This window comes from Zonotrichia albicollis, chromosome 5 (assembly GCF_047830755.1).
Source record: "Zonotrichia albicollis isolate bZonAlb1 chromosome 5, bZonAlb1.hap1, whole genome shotgun sequence".
NCBI lineage: Eukaryota > Metazoa > Chordata > Aves > Passeriformes > Passerellidae > Zonotrichia > Zonotrichia albicollis.
This window is the reverse complement of record NC_133823.1, coordinates 11,099,995-11,121,016: the sequence shown is the minus strand read 5'-3', so window position 1 is coordinate 11,121,016 and position 21,022 is coordinate 11,099,995. Positions and strand designations below refer to the sequence as shown.

At 35.9% G+C, this 21,022-nt stretch overlaps 1 protein-coding gene across 4 annotated transcripts in view; it reads right to left on the bottom strand.

The window, feature by feature from the left end:
* LRBA (LPS responsive beige-like anchor protein) overlaps window positions 1-21,022 on the bottom strand; it is a 368,802-nt gene that overhangs the window by 9,336 nt on the left and 338,444 nt on the right. For all 4 annotated transcript variants that reach the window (XM_074540769.1, XM_074540771.1, XM_074540770.1 and 1 more), the window contains 3 exons: window positions 19,121-19,288; window positions 3,284-3,385; window positions 1,858-2,072 (listed from right to left, as the gene is read on the bottom strand). In XM_074540769.1, coding sequence (XP_074396870.1) covers window positions 1,858-2,072; window positions 3,284-3,385; window positions 19,121-19,288 — 485 coding nt within the window. The remainder of the gene's footprint in view (window positions 1-1,857; window positions 2,073-3,283; window positions 3,386-19,120; window positions 19,289-21,022) is intronic.

Here is a 21,022-nt window from a genome sequence, read left to right as displayed (position 1 = left end):
ACCTTTTTCCTTCCCTTTTCTATCCTCCCCAAGCAAAAGGCAATGAGGAGAGTTTGTCAGCACAGCCCATGGGTAGGTGCTATTCATTTTAAATGCCCCACTTTAATCATGCAGTTGCCACTCTCCCTCAGCGATGATGTAGTGCAGGAGCACTGGCAGAGACACTGTAGGTTGTTTAAGCGTAAAGCTCAGCTCGCACCACTGGGACGGAAAGAAAACAAAACAAAACAAAATAAACCCCAAACCCCTCTACAAACATAATTCTGGCCCACAGAGAGCAGAACTTCAATTGCTTCCAGCAACATTCCTAAAGCTGTGGGTACTGACTGAAACACTACAGAAATTGTTTTAGCCGACAAGGGATTTCTAGATATTTTACAGATTTGCTGGCCTAGCTGACAACATAATCACAACTGAAAGTGACAGATTATCAACATTATTAATGTAAAAAGAGAAAACACTGAGATATGGTCTTGCTTTATGGAAAGAACTCTGGGATGAAGGGCAGGCTGAAAATCTCAGAAGTGTTTGTACAAGGACGGCCAAAGGTACAATTTCAGGGAATTGATACAAAAATCTACATTAATTTGGAAAAAAATGTCTGGGAACAGAAATATATACATTTTTACTTCACTTCCCCAGCCTCAAACCTGCACCTGTGGCTGCCACAAAACACAGAAGTCAAATGCCCCCTAATCCCACTAGACTGCACTCTCAGTATGGAAAAGGGACCTACACAGAGAGTTATTTCTGTATATTCCACCACCAGCATAGCTGACCTTCTGAATGGATAACATATGGATACTGGATTAGCAGAGCACAGTACATCATAGGAGTTTTAAAAGATTTTAAGTGAAATATACTGAACTGTACCAGAACCTTCAGTGCTAATGAAGCAGCTCCATACAAACTATTAAGTAAAAATAAGGAAGATCAAAGCTCTTTAAAATACATTAACACATTCTTCTATCTTTAGCATGGAAAGAAAGAAGTGCTCACAACTTTGCACAACAGCTGAAAGAATGCCAATAATTCTGTGAAACAAACATGATGGCAGAGAGGGATTTTCTTCCTGACATGTGTAATCCACATAAAGGAAAAACCTTATAGAGTTTTCAACTCAAGAGAACATTGGAAATCCCAGCAGCTGAGTTCCTGGGATCTTCCATCGGATTACAAAAAGCAGCTTGGAGGTGTGGTACTCTAGTACAGTTGGCAGCTTCTGCTCTGTTTCATAGGTACTATTACACAGGAACTGTCAAGAGACCTTCATTTTGTATTATAGAATAAATTTTATAAAGCTGAAAATGCCTCCTGCATAGTTCTGGACTTGCTCCAGGTCTCCTGCAGCTAAAGATGTGGAACTCTGCTGCCCACTTCACAAATGCCAAAGGGCTAAAAGACTTGAAGCATAGACACATCCCTATAAACTTCCTGGAGCTCAGCACAACACATGCTAGCTGAACCAGGATGCAGGAATGCAGTCAGAGATGCCAAAAGAAAGGGAAAACTAACATCCAAAATAGCATGTCACCAACCTCCTGCCTTCAGACTGAAACGCAAAGATGCAGCACAGCCTCTCTTGGTCAGCAATTAGTAATATTTGTATTCTCCAGCTCAAGGAAATGCCTACATAGTATTCCTTACTTTATGAACAGAGTTATTTTACAGCTAAAACTGTACAATATGCTTCCTAATGTTATTAAGAGTACATGGTCCCCTTAATTTTTTTCAGAATGCTGCTATGCTATGGTCTGGTAGCACATATTCATGGTCTGGCCATGTATCCACCCAACTCCAGCACTGACAGCTTTTCCCCATGCAGCTGGCAGTTAGCACACACTTCAGGACACTCACCCTTATTTTGTCATCTGTTTCCATCGTGGCCTGCAGCCTCCCATTCACACTGAACACACAGAAGAGGCCATTTTCATAATATATGACACAGTGGCCTTCTCTGGAAGCTTGAATGAGTTTTGGTCTCAGGCAGCTTTCGGGACCTTGTAATCTTTCAGGACCTTCTAATGTCCTCAGTAGATCTCCATTCATAGAATGTATGAGACATGGTCCTTCTGGTGAGACAGAATAGGATCTCAGGTTACTGATTCATATGCTCAATTAAAGACATCATTTTCAAAAATCAAGTAATGACTTCTACTTAAATAATCACTATTATATTACTTTATAATGGTTGTTACCATGTTTAGGTGAATTGCCTGTGACTTTAGGGGTACCAGACACTAAGATAAACAGCTTATCCCTTGAAAGCTTTGCATTAAGTATAAGTACCTGATCGCCTTCTGTGGATTTTCTTTTAAAGCAGGTAGTAGTTAATTTTGAGAGTTAATTTTGAGATTATTTAATTTTGAACAATTAAACATACTAAACCTTGAAAGGAGATTATCAAAACACAGACACACAGAGTAAGAGTAATGAATTTACATATGTAGGTATTCTAAAGTGTATGTTCTCATATTAAGATTGTAAGCCATACACAACCCACTAAATATTTGCCTTTTTAACACATTCTGACAAATACCTGCTTTGCACATAAGACACAGGAGTTCACATGCATAATGCAGAAAGGCCCACAGGTACAGACCATGAATACACCTAACTCTGAAGAAGTGTCTCTGGGTAGCTATTTTAGAAACACTAAAGTAGAAAGATACTAATTCCAAGAAATTTACAGTTTAAAAATAATTGTGAATTTAATTTAAAAATCATATCATCAAGCAAAAAAGAAAATTATACAGAATATCCACAGAATCAACATCACTCTTTATAATTTGCTTGCTAAAAGCAAGTCTTTGAGAATACAAATGGAACATATTAGAGGTTCTGCAGCCAAGCTGAAAGAGCCTGAACAGAATTACCAGTAGTTTATACACACCCTTCATCAAACAAACAGACCAATACATTCTCTTTCTCTCAAAATTAATTTTGCTTCCCCTTTTTGAGAAGTTATCCATTACAGCCACTCTTCACCATCCTGGCCCTCAAAGGCGGTATCCAACTATGCTATATGCAATTGCACACTGGATAAACAAACAGAAATAGCAATCAGGAGGGAAACTGATGTGGTTTTCTCTTCTTATAAACATCTGAACAATCCTCAGTTTCAACGTGTTTAAAAACAGGTTTCAAATTCACAGCAACTAAAAAAAAAATTTAGAAATAAAATCACCATAAAGTTTATAAATTCTACCACCTGAAACTATATTCCTCTTGGCATTAGGATTATAGCTTCACAAACAGAAATAAATGGTAAGAGTGACCTTACCTTTTGAACCACTTATGACCAGACCAAGCTCAGCACAAATGGCAGCACAGGTGATCTCATAGTCGTGTCCTGTCAGAACAGCTCGAGGAGTTGCAAAATCACCTTCAGTGAAAAAACAATAAAAGCAATCTTGGTTACAATCTATTCCCAAAATCACTGCTTTCCATCACTGAAGAACCTTCTGTTTCCTTGCTCTCTTTATGTTTATGTTGGTTACAAATCACATCAATGCTCCTGTTTGCATATTGGGAGTGTTCTACCCCTACCTGTGTAGTATAGCAGCAGCACTCTACCTGCATATTTACTGAAAGTCAGGTGTACAGTAAAACCAACCAAAGTTGTTTTCCCCTCCCCTCCCTCTCTCTCCCCCTCTAATTTATATTCTCTGGGGGGAGACATTTAAGTCAATTACTACCCTTTCCTACAACAGGCATTAGTAAATGCAAGTATCACTAGAGTAGCTATCAAGAGAAGACACCTAAAGTGCCCAAAGATGAAGGAAAACTTCCAGTGACTGATTTTATTTTAACCTAATAACAGTGCTGAAACCTCAGTATGAAGTCTAGTTCTTTGATAGGCAGGCAGTTCTTTGGATGACAGGCAGGATGAATTTCTGATGAATTTGCACAGAAGTCCCACTCAAACCCAACATTAATGCTCCTATTAGACATCTCCCTACTAGAGGAACTGTGGGTTTTTTGTACTTCTCTTTATAATCAAACATATATGGATACAATAAAAAAGAAGAATTGTACAACTGGCACATTTAAAGGAAAAAACATTATTCTCCAGGTCAAGGCAGAGAAAGGGTAAGCAAATGCTATAAAGCTCTTTAAATAGTTTTATATCTTTGCTCATAGGTTATTCACTGCCCTCTTCAAATGTGCTGGCATTTAAAAAAAATGACTGAGTTATTTTTGTATTACCATTCAATTAGCTCGTTCATAGCATTCCACAAAGCATTTAAACTCCAAAGGATGTTTCTTGGGCAATGCTGTCATGTAGTTTTCAGAAGGTTTAGATGAGTTTTTAAGCAGCAGGGAATAATTTCACTTCACAATGAATGACGATATGTGAGACACCAACAAAGCAGTAAAGCAGTGGTAAAATCAACCTCTTTTTTCACTTGAAAAAGAGGAGATGGTTTTACAAAGACACAGAGTAATAGTGGGACCAATTGACTCCATTAGTTACTAAGTTAGCATCAATCAAATTACATTTGGGGTTGTAAATTTAAAAAGATAAACCCAGCATAATGTCATTAATCTGTCCATGTAGAGCAGCAATACTGGTACTGAGTGTTATTAGAGATCATGGAGCTGTATTTAAAGGGATAGTTTCTCAGACCCTCCATGAGAGACTCCTCTGCAAAAGAGGTGTAAGATCTGGGCTTGCATAAATATTTTTACTCAAACCAAAAACTCTCCCAAAACAGCTGTGCAGCTGCCACATTCCAGTGGTTTTTAAGTAAAGGTCATAATCTCTGACAACATCTCAAATCAAGAATTTTGACCTTTCAAAATTTGATTTATTCTGCCGTTGCTATTACAATTTGTATCAGCAATACAAAATCTTGAAAAGTAAATAAATCTATTTCTTAGATATGGTCACAGACACTACATATGTGTGTGCATGCATGTGCACACCCAGGCAGGCCAGCACGTTCAACGTGAACATGCTTTAGAGCAACTTGCTGAATCGTTCTAATCTCTTAAGTAACAGTCATTAGAAGCTGTCACTTATGTTTCATACAATGCTTGAAGAAACAGACCCAAGCCCAGGAAGTATAGCAGACAGTTCAGGAGCAAAGGAAAAAAAACCTCCCAACAAATTAGAAGCATAAGGGTGGATTTAATGACCTCTAGGTACTTCTCAGGTGGCTGATCCTGTGAATTTTGCTCACAAACCTTTCAGAGCAAGTTGCTCTATTGAACCTTGCCCCACCAAACATGGGCTGGGCACCTCAGAAGATTCAGAAATGAGCTCTATATAGCCAAGCCACAAACCTGCAGTTTTAGGGGAAAATGTAACAGCAACTACAACAATCATACTATCCAGTAACAATTTGATGTTGCTGACCCAATTCTTTCTCCTTGTCACTACCAAGCCCTAAAATGTGCCAACTTTGTGTGTTTAAAGGTCTTGTTAATTTTCTTTTAATGAGCTGCCTATATTAGCAAAATTTTAGAATTCTGGTTTTATTGCTTTCTTCTGCTTTCAGAAATTGAATTAACACACACTCACATAGATCAGCAAGGAATTATTTTAATTATACAGTTCACATTAATGAAACTTTTGAAATCAGAGAAGTTTTAAATACACAACACTGCAGGAGGTAATTAATGTAAGAAGCTGGAGTTAGAAGTACTTATGAGAAGCAATGCCTGAATGAATTATTAGGACTTGCAGATACACAAAATCATGAGAGTAAACTTCTTGCTTACAGCAACTACATTATTTTGGGTTTTATCTGCATAAGGCTGTCAGCAACTACATCCATTAAATGTAGGAGATAAGACTCTTAAATCAAGAAGTAGAAACTGAGCATATATATTTATCACAGTTCACAAAAAATAAAATTGCCTAAGTAACACTCACAGTCTTTTCAGAATTTGGACTGGACTTCAAACATAACAGAGTATAAATCTACAAGTGGAAGGATCAGTGTTTCATAGATTGTATGAAATTGTTTCCTAAATTATATTTGAAATAAAGAAACACTAAAACAAAACAAACAAAAAAACCCCGCAAAAATACACCCAACACAAATGAACAAAAAAAAAAAAAAAAAAAGAAAACTAAGTATTATCTTTAAAGAACTCAGGATTTGAATAGATACTGTAAAAGAAGAGTCCTGTGAAAAGTCAGGCTGACTCCTTTGATAAGAATGTCAATTATTTAGGGGTTTCCAAGCCTGATTTCCCAAATAATGGGGTCAACTTAAAAGCTGGTCATAGAGCAGAACAGATTTCTTTAAAAGCTTTTAAACTGTTATTGGTTCAAAAGATTGTCATGGCTTTCAATAATGCAAAGAGAAAATTTTATTTTGTTGCTGGTTTAAGGGGCACCACTTCAAACTTTTCTAAATTGTTTTAGGAGAACAGACTCACAGACCCTTTTGAAAAGCTAGGGAAGTGACTTCAAAGGGAAGAGAGTCTTTGTCCGCTAAGCAGGTTTACGACCACTGATGCAAACCCTAAGTAAGGGCTGAAAAGAACACTCAGAGAATCTTTATGGAGATCCTTAAGGAAGATGAACAAGTCAAATGAAATTAAAGATAGTTCAAATCCTAGCACTAATAACCAGGACACAATAGTTTTACAGATGTGCTTTTCCAGTGTAGGATATAGTGATATCCTCAGACTATCCCATCCCTGGATCGCTGCTTGGAGCTGAATTCTATAACATTCTTAATGCCATAGTCACATTGCTACAAATGCCATCAATGATTTATTTAAGTCACAGGAGGCACACATAAAGTTACTTTCCAGTAATGGACAGAATACTTTACCTTTGCAGCAACCATTCAAATTATTTCAAAAGAACTCACCTACATTCCAATAAATAATTTCTGCAAAGCTGTTTTCCCATAGAAAATAACATAAAATATCACTCTTACTTAAGTGACTAAAGTACATTTTAAATCATGAAATTCAAGCTTCAGAAGATAAAAGAAGAGCATGTGATATCATGTCAGCCTGTGGTGATATATCAGTGAAAAAATGTTAGGCTTTTGGAGACTATGTTTAAAAAGCAACAGTGGGATTACGGCAAAGTCAAAACTTTCTTCCAGTTTAATGACATCCAGAAGAAGAAAAACCTTAGTGGAGAGAATAAGAAATTGGTTTGTATTACTGGGTCTCTCTCTGCTATTTTTTTTTAGCTTTGGTGATGTTACAATACAAAGCAGGATCATGACATTTTAAATCCATCAGCAAATTCCTGAAATGGCTGCTTTCTTTATTTTCAGCACTAAGCTGTAAAAGCTGAGCTAAACATAAAAACTCATTTGAAGAAAAATATCTTCCTAAAAAGAAACCAAAAGAGAGATAAGCTAAAAATCTTCACTATTAAAGACAAGATACTCTTCCTACTATGTATGGGTGAGATAATATCATGCAACACATACAAATATAAAATATTTGACTGTGCTCCTTTTTATGTTTTATACTGAGAAGACAGTTAATTATTATGTCAGGCTATTTCTAAATTATTCTCTAATTTCAGAGGTTGTGGAGCACTTTTAAATGGCAAATTAATTATGCAATTTTATGCCAATACAAAATCCAAATCAAATGAAGCATCAGTTAATCTGTCTTTTTACACATTTCTTGCAAAAGTGATTGAGTGCCTTCTTAGAATGATACATCAACCAAACCAAACTATACATGTAAGAAAGACCTTCTAAAATAAATTTTTTAATTTTGCCAATTTGGGAGTTGCTTTTTATGATTTAAAAAATAAGGAAAACAATAAAAGGTTTGAAATAAACATGGGAAGTACAGAGGTATGTACAGAATATAGGATGTCTGGACAAAAATGCTCTCAGCAAAATATAGGTAAATAAAGAAAACGAATTTGCTGCTAACGTCATATGTTGATTATATAGCAGGTTTCAAACTTTAATTACATTGAAGTGATAACTGTCAAATATTATATAAAGTCTGTGCATTAACATTATTTATAGATCACATAATTGGCCAAATGATTAGAACCCCATTTCACTGGCACAGAAAATTACCTGATGGATGAGAGAGATCTTGCTCAAGTGATACCACACAAAATCATTTAAATATTCCTAAAGTTTCAGTTTGAATGATCTTTTATTTGTAAATAAGAATTTTAATATAAAAATATAATATTTTCATATTATATAGAAACTTCATTTTTTGTCTGGTTCTTCATGTGACACTCCATCAGCATTTCCTCTTAATTCCTTCAAACTACTTCCCATCTGTTCAGACTTATTTTACCACAAAAAGTACAACCTTATGCCAAGATGCAACTTTTGGTTTTATAAAAAAACACTTCAACCCTGTATTTTCTGAAAAAGGAACAACATCTTTGAACAATGTATCATTCTATCCTGAAGCAAATCTAAACATGCAAAGCACAGGAGATGCTATATTTTGTTCAACAAGGAAAAAATACATTAGATTTATCTTGTAGGATTTGCTTCAGTAAATATAACCCAGGAGGGCTTACTATACTTAGCTCAGTGTCACTCAGTGCAACAAGTGACCAACATTTAATCAGTATTAATGAGAGATTTTTCATACATGCTGTGTCACAAAAACTATGCTTCCAAAACAAACAGAATAAGAAAGAAGATCTAACGGGCCTTCATAAACTGGGTATTACAATTCAGACTTCAAAAGTCAATAATCCCCAGTCTCTTAATTCCTACACCATATGCAACACAAAACTTTCTGGAACAGGTTCTCCATAAGTGGGGATTGATCTGCTGCAAGTCCTGGAAGTCATTCAGCAGGACCCCTCCCACTGAACCCAGGCCTTTTTGAAGCCTCTGGAAAGTATCTGCAGGTGAATAGTCAGGGTCAGAGTACACTGATATTTTAATATTTGCACCATCCTGACTTCATAAACTGTTACTTAAGTGGCAGCTTTGAAGTTTTAGAACACTGTCATTTTTATCTAATAATGTTCTAAAACAGGTTTATGAAGGGACTTTTTTTGTTTATACTAAAAAAAATAACTATTTTCTTCATATTTCTCTCTTTTGGTATATAGTACCATTACCTAGTGAGTTCAAGAAAAAAAACACAACAAACCTAAACAGGAAAAAAACCCAAGCAAACAACTACCTCAGTCAGAAACAGCAACTACTGAGAAATTGTTGTAAGATAAACCAAGATAACTACATCTAGTTAAAACCTATGCAATATTTCATAACCTGGGCAAAATATAATCTGAGATGAGAGGTTTCCCATGATATTTTCCCTTAGTTTGGCACATTTTTATGTTGTTTTTATTTCCCCCTATTAAAATACATCAAAATAATTTATTCTAAAGTCTGTGCTTGAGCTATTAGATTACTTTTATAAAGGTAATTTCAAACCAATACTACCACCAGTAGTATATTGTACTACAGAGATGTTTACCACCTTTACTTACCAATGTAACTGGGAATGCTGGTGGCATACACCAAGTTCAGAGAATAAGTTAGCTGTCTTTTTACAAGTAACTCTTTAAACCAGATACTTTTTCGATGAAGCAGGCCATAACTCCAGTATCTCCAAGGTACGAGTGCTACTACTAGAATTTTGATCCAGAAACACTTAAAAATAATTTCTCACCAAAGTCAGGATTCTTGTATTGATCAAATAGTTTTTTTATAACATTTATGCTGTGATCTAATTCTAGACTATAAATTATATCTTCTGCACTACTCTGTTCTGTCTTACATGGTATGGGCTTTAAACTGAATGGTGATTTTTCTCAGCAACCAACCAAGGTAAATAAATGTGTTGCATTAGTACATCATCCCACAACTCTGTATATGGTGCACATTAAGGTTGTATTCATTTACCATCTGAATGTAATTCCTTTTACCACATCAACTATTAGTTACAAGTCATAAATAGAGCATTGTTCTTCCTGGAACTCAAAGGTCTGTGTTGCATCAAGCAGTACTAAACATATTTATCCTGCTGGAAATTCCATGCATCCCATTTTAGTAACACCTGAAGCTGGATACTGACAAAAGAGCAGCATCCAAACTCCTTCTGTGTTTCCAGTCTCAAAATACACACATCCTTGGTTGCCTCAAAACCTGCTCTACAATTCTTTGAATTACTGATTGAGAAGTCCTGACACACAATCTCTTAGCTAACTGAAAACAAGGATGATAGAAATGTTACACCTAATACTGTAGGATATACTTTTAGCCAAAACAAATCTTTATGGCACACAAATTTACATGCTTATCACTACCAAGCCACTATGGTTTTTTAACTGCTTTCCAAACTGTCTGTGAAGCTCTTCTCAATGAAGACCTTGTCCCCATAGGTATCTGTGACACAACTTTTATTATTATATAAATACAAAATATCTGGCTTGTGTGCCAGCATTGCAGATTTCCAGATATACCAGAATTCATCCACCTGTTATTCCTCAGCTCTTTTCCAGTTTAAATATGTGGAAGGTAGAACCATCACTTCTATGTGATTTACAGAGTACTTGGAGGCCTCCATACAATGAGGTTCAATGAGGCCTCAAACTCTTTGAGGTATCAATGTGTTACAGCTGAAAGAAGAAAGGACAGTGACCTTTTGGGGCTGCAGAATTTAAGCCTTGTTCTAGATTCACGCAGATTGCCCCAGTCCTTGTTACCTGTGAAGCTACAGGGAACTGTGGGACCATTTAGAGCATCAGGGGTTCTGTCCACTAAGCTTTCATGAGGCTTTCAAGGCTAACATTGACTAATGCAATAAAAGTTAGGTAAAAGAATATTTAGTGGCTGCTACACTTTTCAAAAATATGCTATGGATACTTTTTCCAAGCTTTGTGTATCTTCTGTATGATATACTTTGTACTGAACTGCACTTGTAACACACATAGAAAAATGTAACACTGTGCTTGTTAAAGCCTTTAAAATAAAAAGAAAAATGTAATCAATTTCTTTTTATAGTTCCACTTAACAAAATACTCCTGGACCTATTCCTGTTTCAGTTCATATGCTGAACTTAAGTTCACATTGTATTTTCTCATTATAATCTCAACAAAAAGGATAAAAAAATTATACCACAATTGAATTTTTTTTGCCTTCAAAATGTGAATAGGTATTTTTAATTTTTTACTATATGGTGCTTAGGATCCATTCCTGAGATCAGCTTCAACTGAATGCCAGCAGATGGTGCTGAAGGACTCTAGCTTTACATGCAACATTGTCCTGTCCTGCCATTTTTGAGAAACAAAGAATATTTGTTACATCTGTAGTAAAACAATGTCATACCAACACTGAATTATTTACTGGCTAATTTATTTTTTTTTTAAGAAAGGCTCACACAATAATGTATAAAATGTGTGCATGGGTAAAAAAATAAAAGTGCTATTGAGCACCTAAAGGAGCATGTGCAGACTGTCCTAAAACTCGGTGCTGGAGCAACACTCTTTTCCTACCACGCTGACTTGAGTAGAATATCGCGTTTATAGCTGCAGCAATTTCAAACATATTTCAGTATTTTGAGGCTCTGAAAATTTTTAGCTATTCTGGTAGAAAGAAAGTAACAGTTACTAGGAGAATTTCCATTATTAACTAGCCGGATTAACAATTTATGGACATTTTGATACTCCTGCTACTTAGCACGATAAATGAAAAAGGAAACACTAACAGGTAAGCTTTTTAAAGCTACTTCCCAATTCATTTTTAAGAGAATCTGCTGTTAAGGAAATTACTTTCAATTTTTTAAAAATAATGATTAGAATTCTAAATTAATATTTATACTATAAACAATCTATGGAAATGTGGACCCTCATCCTCTCTACTACCATTGGTTTAGGAACAAATTTTGGAAATAGAAGTCCAGATCATGCAGACCTGGCAACCAAGACATAGGTTAATTCAAGATGAGGAACAGGGAAGAAGGCAAAGGTGAGTTTTTTGGCTACTGAGTTAACAGCAGACACAGGACCTGCTTGAAATCAGTGTGAATGTTCACTGCGTGCAGAGAGAAACATCTATGCAAATCCTCACAGAATTCAACTTTACAGGATTAGAGCGTCTGAGTCCAAAGAAATTATAACCCACAACATTATTCTTTAATCAACCAACACAAAGATGCTCCTCAGGTATAATTTCAAAATTTCAATTGCTTGCATTGTCCACTTTAATAATTAATTATGAAGCACTCACAAAAAGTTTTAATTCTCCAACTGAAAAATGTCTGCAGCAGTTGATGAAATACAGATGTTTTAACTTTTACTACAATTACCAATACAATTAAAAATAATGATTTCTTTTGTTTCAAGATCATAGCTTTAATGTTAATAATGATTTATAATTATTTTATAATACATACAAGTATACATATTATATATATAATTTAATAATAATAATAATGTAAATTGATAAAAGTCTTGCAGGTATTCAAATATTTATTTAGGAATTCTAGCTAAATAAAAACCAAAGAAAAATGCAGTTTCTTTTAAAATTAGCTTGGATAGGAACAAGACTGTTTTTCAGCAAGACAAGAAATGTGATCAATTTTGAATCCTTTGGGAGATTTTGTATTTTATAAATTGAAAAATTTAACCATTTAAAAAATTTGTATCTAAGGGAGATATTCTACACATTTTCAATAGCAAAACTGTTCAGTGAATCTTCCCAATTAAATCTTAGTTAAATGCAGTAATTGTATTTTTAAATATGAAATCAGGTGCTTACATTCACACGAGTCCTGCTAAGCAGCTCCACCACTAAACCCATTTATTTCCCACCCTTCAGAATACCTGAATATAGTACCCTCTAAAAAATATAAAGCTATGCAATGAAAGCACCCCCATAGTCCTCGTGATGCAAATGTGATACATACAGAGAGTAACATTTTCTAGTTTTATGGGCTAACATAAAAGAGGTAATATAATTTGTTTTATTCACATATGTATGGAAGATCAATGCAATAACTCAGAAGAGAGCCCATTACTATTAGCAGTAGTGATACTGTTACACACAGACTGTACATTTCATAGCACTGAAGATTTTTATCCGTCGAGCCTTAATTTCCTTAGCAAATAAAATTTCTAAATAAAATATTTTGGTTTTTTTCAAAATATGAAAACTAAACCCTAATTGTGAACACATTCCTAGATATTTGAAAGCAATGGAACCATATTTTCATATTCCATTAATAAAGTCAAGAATAGCAGAAAAACACTTTAACTGGACTACAGAAATGCCTACCATTTTTTAAGTACAAACCATTTTAGAAGCATAAACAATACTAAGACAAATTCACCACCATAAACCTCCCCTTCAAGAAAGTAAACCCAAACAAAATAGCTACACTGAAAAACCCAAAACCTTGAAGACACAGATTTACACCCACTGACATTCATGACTGGCCTCTACCTTGTCCATGTAGGTGAGGGGTTATTAAAGAAAACTGGAGAAAATAGGATATTCCAATTACAAAATCATGTGTTGGTGAAGGAAAATCAGAAGTATGTGCATAGAAAGAGATTCGGTGGCAATTTTTAATATATAACACCTAGAGATGACCTCCTAGATATTATTATAACCAATACAGCAAAACAAATAAAAAAACCACCTTGCTGAAAGGAATTTACAGGGAAGTGGCAAAGATATGAGAATGTTCAATACACTTTATAAGGAAGAGATCAAGGACAAGATAATTCCAGAAGTATTTTGTGAAAACAGGTTTCAATAAATACAGAATATCCTTCTGTAAGATCTCACGGGCAGTTAAGTCTACAGAAAACAAAAAAAAAGGTAAGAAGTGAATGCAGTACAGGGATAAGACAGGCAAGATCCCAGCTGGCACAACTCAGAGTTCTCCAGTGACTTTGACACAGGAAAGTCAGGCAGAAATATCAAAATAAATGAGGTTATTTCTGAAACAGTGTAAGCAACAAGGTGTGAGCAAAGAGACAAACCCCAGAGAGCCACACAGAGATGAGATGTAACTAACAAGGACATCAGAAATAACATTCTAAAACCACAAAAATATGCCAAGTTTTCTCAAGAAGTTGGTTTGTTATTAGGGCAGGCAATACCAGCAGATGATGCCGCACAAAGTACTTCAAGAAAAGGTCAGCTGCAGTCAGACAGCAAATCCAAGTAAAACCAGCAGTGAAAACTGTTGTCCCAACTAGAGAATGAGGTAAGTGTTTGGTACTCAATTGGCCTGAAAATAGTTAGATGAGAATACTGTGACAATAAATAATTCCAGAGTTATAACAATTGTTTCAGGGATATTGGGTGGGGTTCTGCAAGACTAAAAAAAGTATTGTGTTGTTTAAGAAGCAGGAAAAAGAAAAACTAGAGAGCAGTCTGCTTAATCCCAGCAAACAGAAAAAATACTGGCAGAACATTTACATTTTTATATATACACACACAATTTCCTACAAGAAAACAAGGAGATGAGTAACAGCTGATTTGGATTTGTTCTAAACAAATCATGTCAAAGCTATTTTTTCCTTGCAATGGCAAAGTAACGTGACATGTTCAGGGAGACATCACATATTTTTACTTTAGTAAGAACTCCAGTGCTGTTCCATGTCAGCAATTTCCTAAGGAAAACAGGGAAGCACACATTCAGAAGATACTATTATATATTAGAAAGCTATATTCTGAAAGCTATTCATTGTCAAAATGGTAAATGTATTGATGGGCACTCCTGAACTGCGTACTAGCTAACATTTGCTTTAATGACCAATTTAATAGAATAAGACTGCAAAGTATATTTGCAGATACGAGTTGCTGCAAGGCTGCTGCAGGACAGGATGAGAATTCAAAGTAAGTTTGACAAATTGGAGACACAGTCTGAAAAAGAATACACTTCAGAAAGTTTAAAGATGAGATTCTACAGCTAAACTACAAAGAGAAGGAGACACAAGTGAATAGATTCCTCAGAAAGCACTGAAATTCATACTAGCTCATGCCCATAAAAGAATTGACAATGTCATGGTGTTTCGAAAGAAACAGATATTCCCTGGGGATGTGAAAAGCCCTGGTCTGTAAAACAGGTTGTTTTCTACTTATTACTGGGAAGGCTTCAGCTGCATTCCTGGGTCTACTTGAGGAAGACAGTCAACTGAAGAGAGGAACACACAAAAAAAAGTAGAGGTCTGGAAAAACATGACTTATGGCAAAAAACAAAGAATTGAGTTATTAAAGTTGGAGGCAAAGAATTGTAGGTCATGACAATCCAAATAACTGGAAGTAGCTGCAAGAAGGAAATAATTGTTCTCTACACAAAGGAAAAATAGATAAAAGATGATAGAATGCAACTGCTGCAAAAAGAACTGCATACTAGGCTGAACACTGGGAAAAGACTGCTAAGGACAGGGCTTCTAAGGCCCCAAAATGTATTTGCTGTAGTTTCTAAGGGAAGATTGGACAAAATCAGTGGAGATTGATTTTGGCATAGTTAAGCCTTCATCTGGAAAAGAGAACAGATCAGGTGACCAAAGCTCCTGCCCGCCCTGTTTCCTATGGTTCTGTGATTACAAAGGAAAATTCAATCCCCCAACCTAGGAAATGTCCAAACATCAGAAGTTGCCACTTGAGCTTCAAAGAGAAAGTGGGATCTGAAAGTGATGCTCACCATTTGTATGCAAATGAATTCTCTCATCTCTTTTCTCCAGCCATCACACAATTCCTCCTCCCACCCCCCACTTCTTGCCTCCCCTCCACCTCCACTTCCTCAGGCTGGGCTAGGACAAAACACAGCATCTTTCCACAGCCCTCTCCCAGGAATCTACACACATTCTAGCACACAAGTCCTTGTGCATAATGTCACATCCCCAGTGGTGCCTCGGAGCCTATAAATATGCAGGAGCCAACTTTGTGTGCCACAGATCACACGTGGGCTCCAAGGAGTACCGAGGGGAGGGCCATATCCTCTCCCTCCTACCTCCCCCAAGGCAGCCACATGCCAAGGAGAGGAAAGGAAAACCCCCCTGCATTATGCAAAGTGACTTTACATCTCCACAGTAAATTATGCTACTTAATGTGAAAGCAAAACAGCTCAAGGCTATTCCAAAGGATACAACTGCTTCCGGTCCTCAGCCCTGCTCTGAATTATTCCAAGGCTTGGCCAGAAATTGTCCCCAGAAACATTTTTGCATCAGAAAAAGGCCTGTGCTCCAAAGTGAAGTAGTGCCATACGTTTACGTTTTCAAAACCAATTAATTTAGAAAGAGGAAAACTTTACATTTGATCAAAGAGCATAATGAAATATTTTTTGCATTTCAGGTTTTAATTTGAGAATGAAAAAAATGATTTAACCTAAATGTAATCAAGCTGTTTTGTGAAGAATAAAATAGTTTCCAGCAGATGTGTCCCATGTATAGAAATTTCATATCTCTGAGACCTCAATTTGTCAGATTTGGTTTACATTCATCAGTGCATTTGAGAGGTATTGGAGAGAAACTAAATAAGATAGTGAGACTCCATAGCTGTAATTTCTTTTAAAAGTCAGCCTCAAAGTTAAAAGCTAAATTACATAAATAATTAGTATTTCATTAACCTTTTTCTTTTGTTAAACCAAAACCAGAAATCTTTTTCAAAAAGATTTTCAAACTTGACTTTTTCAAAGTCAAATTAGCTCGAGAATTGTCCTTGATAAAGAATATCAAGCCACTTATTTATCATGTGTGCCATAGCCCACCTGGCTTGTCAACTTAAGTATCATTCTAAAACATGAATATACAGAGCCAGAGATCCAAAGCTCAATTCTCTGAAAGTAAAGAAATCAGACAAGTAAACCTAAATAAAATGTAACTGGTGGAATAATGGGTGCCTAATGGGATATTATTTAGAGCAGATGGATCATATCAGCCTGATGTACATTATATCATATCAGTGGCCGATGTACATTAAGGCAATAGGTACTATGAGAGGAGGAAAGAAACACTCCCTAGTTTAAATCACTTTTTCTTGAAATTACTCTGGAACCATGATTTGGTAAAGTACCATTAGATGCACATTGCTGTGAAGTTGTCTTAAGATGGACATTAGAGATAATTAAATAGAGAAGAAAGATCAACTTTGAGAGTATGCAAAATTTTGGCGAATAGTATTCATTGAAAGCATGAATAAACTACATTTTGAAGTAAAAAATCATTAGCTTCAAATACAGAAAGACATTAAACCAGTTAAATATCAACATGCTGCAAATGGATGGAAGTTACAGCTGCAGTAAAAGGGCTCAGAACCCAACAAATCTGCTGGTGCTTTCCATTTCTGACACAATCAGAACTAAGCAGAAACAGCTCCTTTCATTTGTCTTTTCAAAAAAAATTTTCACTGAACAGAGAAGCCTACAGACAGCTATTTCTGGGAAAAATTAAACACCCCAGATTACCATCTCTTTGAAGCAGGAACTGTCTATACTCATGTCTAGGACTAAGTAGAGTGACACAAGATCCCAATCGATAGCAGAGGTTTCCAGGCATGCTGTATCACAAAAAACCTCACAGAAAGGCAGTTGGTAAACACAGGAGGCATTGCAAGTCCCCAGAAGTCCAAGTCTAATAGAAGTACAAGCACAGAGATTTACCAGGTAGCTACTGTGTGATTTTAAAGAGCAGCTAGAATTGCCTGGCATTGCCTCTGAAAAGTGCAAAATTCTAATACCTTAGAAATCTGCATTAGAGAAGACAGTCAATGGATTTCAACAAAATGTACACATTTGACTCAAACAGTAGGTACAGAACCTCAGCAAATGATCTGTTAGGGTGATCAAGGAGCCTACAGCCTCAAGGTCTCGTTCACACAGCAGGCAAGCCTGTGAGACAAGTACAACTTCTCAAGGCAACTTAGGAACCTACAAACTCCTTGGAGTTTCCAAGGTCTGCAAAAATAACACAGAGTTTGCATTTTCTTTAAATTGACAGACTGCAAAATATGTATGAAGTATTCACTCCCTCTCAAGCAAAGCCATATTTTTTTAAAGATGCTCATAAAACTCTGCTAGCCACTTCTCAGAAAACCTCCCATCTCTTGAACAGGGCTGCTTGGTAGGACAATAGGGATAGTTTTCACACATCCTCTGCCTCAAGATTCTGCAACTATGTGAACTGAGGTGCATCTCCTTGAACTTTTGAATAGCTTTCACAATCAACATCAAATAATTTGCCAGTTAAATTCAAATATTCATTCTGAAAATAATTAGTTGTGCTTCTTCAAAGTCACTCACAGGATGCAATTTTCAGTCAAGCCACCTCTGTGTTTCAAATTCAGATAACTCCAGATGAGTAACAGACTGAATATGAAACACACAGCTTTGCCAAAGAGATTAATTTGGAAGATGTCAGGTATTGTTTTGATTATAAAACTGTGTGCCAACTATAACTGCAATAGATGACAGATCTAATACCATTTCTTGCTTTCCAGATGTCCATTTTGCCCTCTTCAGAGCAGTTTTTACCACTATTTAAACAGGGTCAGAGAAGACCTGAAATGAATGGAAGAATACCTAAGAAATACTCTTCATATGATAGAATAACCTTTTCTTACCCCTTCCCTTCAGGGCATTTTATTTTTTGCTGAATAGGACTTCTGTTTGGCTGTGAAGTGCCCCTAAATTTATATATATAAGCTCTCACAAGAGGTCTTGAAAGCCCCTCATTCCTGTAAAATGGCTTACTCCAGGCTTCTTTTTCAACTGTATATCTGCTTTTTTCTTTGCTTTGGGGATCAGAAATTATTTTTTTGTGTGTGTGGAGTGAAACTGGCATAAACCAGTAAAGATCACTTTCTACCTTTCCTGTTTCATAATACAGAGTTGAACAGTCATAGTGGTTCAGTGCTTTTCATGGAGTTAAAAGAGAGCATTGTCATGAATAAAAGACAGGATTCAGGAATTCCTGGGAAATGGTGCAAGATGGAAGAGAATAAATACTTCTGCAAGTGCAAGGTGAGTTTGAGTGGGGAAGGATTACAACTGGATAAAAATTCTGCCTTATTCGTTTGGTTATATTCTTGCACTGCAACCAACCAGAATGCCTCCTATGTGATTGTGAGGATTGGGCACATAGCACCCTACCTACAATTCTGTTCTATAAAGTGTTTGCTCAAGGCATTTTGAGACAAGCTCCCTATAAACCAGGGGTTTTTTTGTTTTTTCTTACCTCTTGGGTTATCACCAATTATGCTGGTTTTGCCATTCCAGTACCAGAGCAGCAAGGTTGCATCCCGGGATCCTGAGAGGATGTAACAATTCCCTCCAATATAGGACTCTGAACGAGCCAGACAGGTCACAACATCCCAGTGGCCAAACACTACTTGCATCAGTTTACCTGGAACACAGCAAATTGATTCTTTAAAAACCACCTTCTTATTCTAAGACAAATTAAATACGTTATAAAGTATTTTAGAAATATTTTCTTTATCCAAAAAATAAAAAAGCTCAAAATAGAACTGTACTGGGGAGTACTATTTTCTCTTTATTTATTTGGTGGGAACTTAATTAAAATGCAGCAGTCCTTACAATCCATACAAAAAAATATTTTCAGTTGTTCAATATTACACTTTATTCAAAAGTCTGACTGAATTTGCTGAAGCCCAGCAATTGCAGTTCTTGAAGACGCAGGATAAGAACAAACACACACTTTTCTCATGCACCTACTCAGCCCCTTCAGGTAGCTGGGGCCAGGACAAATCCTGTACCCAATCACACTTTTGTGAAGTGTGATGCCTCCAACGTGTGACCCTGGCTTTCTCAACCCAAATGACCATTTGTTCTTTGGGCTGACTAAAGAACAAGAAGGAACAGAAGGGCTTTGGAAGGATTGACAAGACAGGCCAAAAAAAGAAACAGGAAATACAGACTACTGCATTTCTAAATATAAATAAATAAAAATAAAATTAAATTAAGTGTTCTGAAAAGTATTTAAAAATAATAAGTAACAGATCAGTGTTGGGACTTAAGCACATTTTTATAAAATAATTTGTTGCATGAACTAAACACTATCCCTAAATATAGGTACTAGGGAACACTTCACAGCCTCTTTTTAAACAGTACAAAAGGACTGCATTTGTATCCAGCCACTAAATAACAATGGCAATAAAAGACTTAAGAGAGTGATTCTGTGAAAATAACAAAAATAGACTTTACAGCTCAATTTACAACAAGATCAAAAAGGTAATTTCATTAAAGTGAAAAAAACCAGAAAAAACCCATGACATATATATGAATTTCTACAAAAAAAGTATTTCATGTACTTTAGTACATGTACTTTACTACATGAAGAAAAAATAAAATAACAAGATGCAATTTAAAGGAAACCTGCACAACAGATTCAAAATCAAATACTGAAAAAACTTGTAAGCCTGCTCTAACCTTCCAAGGGCAATTGTGAGATGAAGAGCTACCACATGAGCCATTTCTGAGTGGACAGGGCAAACTCCTGGCTGCACTCTTACTGTGCATACCCACCCTGCAGTGCAAGGGTAACTCAGGGACCAAATAATTATGTGATATATTTTTCAGTTGTATTGACATTACCTGGGATAATTGATACTTCTAGAACACAAGTTTATGCTATAAACATCACTGAGTTATAGAGATCTCCTTCTCAATTATTTCTAATTTTATAGGTTCTGTTCTAGAAAACAAGCATTTTACAAGGTTATTTCTGCCTGGTTATTTTTATTTTGTTTTGCACAGCCTAAGATCCAATGAATTTTATCAAAACGAGAAGTAAGATTTTTCTATTTTATATTGCTAAAAAACAAATTACTCATATCATAAGAGTTCCTCAAACTTTCCTGTTTCCTTTAACATGAGTTGTCCTCTCTACACAGTGATTTCAAATTTTTTCATTTGCACTCAGATATCCCTTTTTGACAGAACAAATTTTCTAGTTAATGTTTTATTTGACAGCTGCGCTACAAATAATTAAAAGAGAAATAAGACTCAAGTCTGCATTACTGAAGCTAAAACACTGTCTAGAAGTCATTCCCACTGCTGGAGGAAGGTTTTATTGTGCTTCTGCTATATTGGCTATGCTGATAACCCATGATTTAAGCTG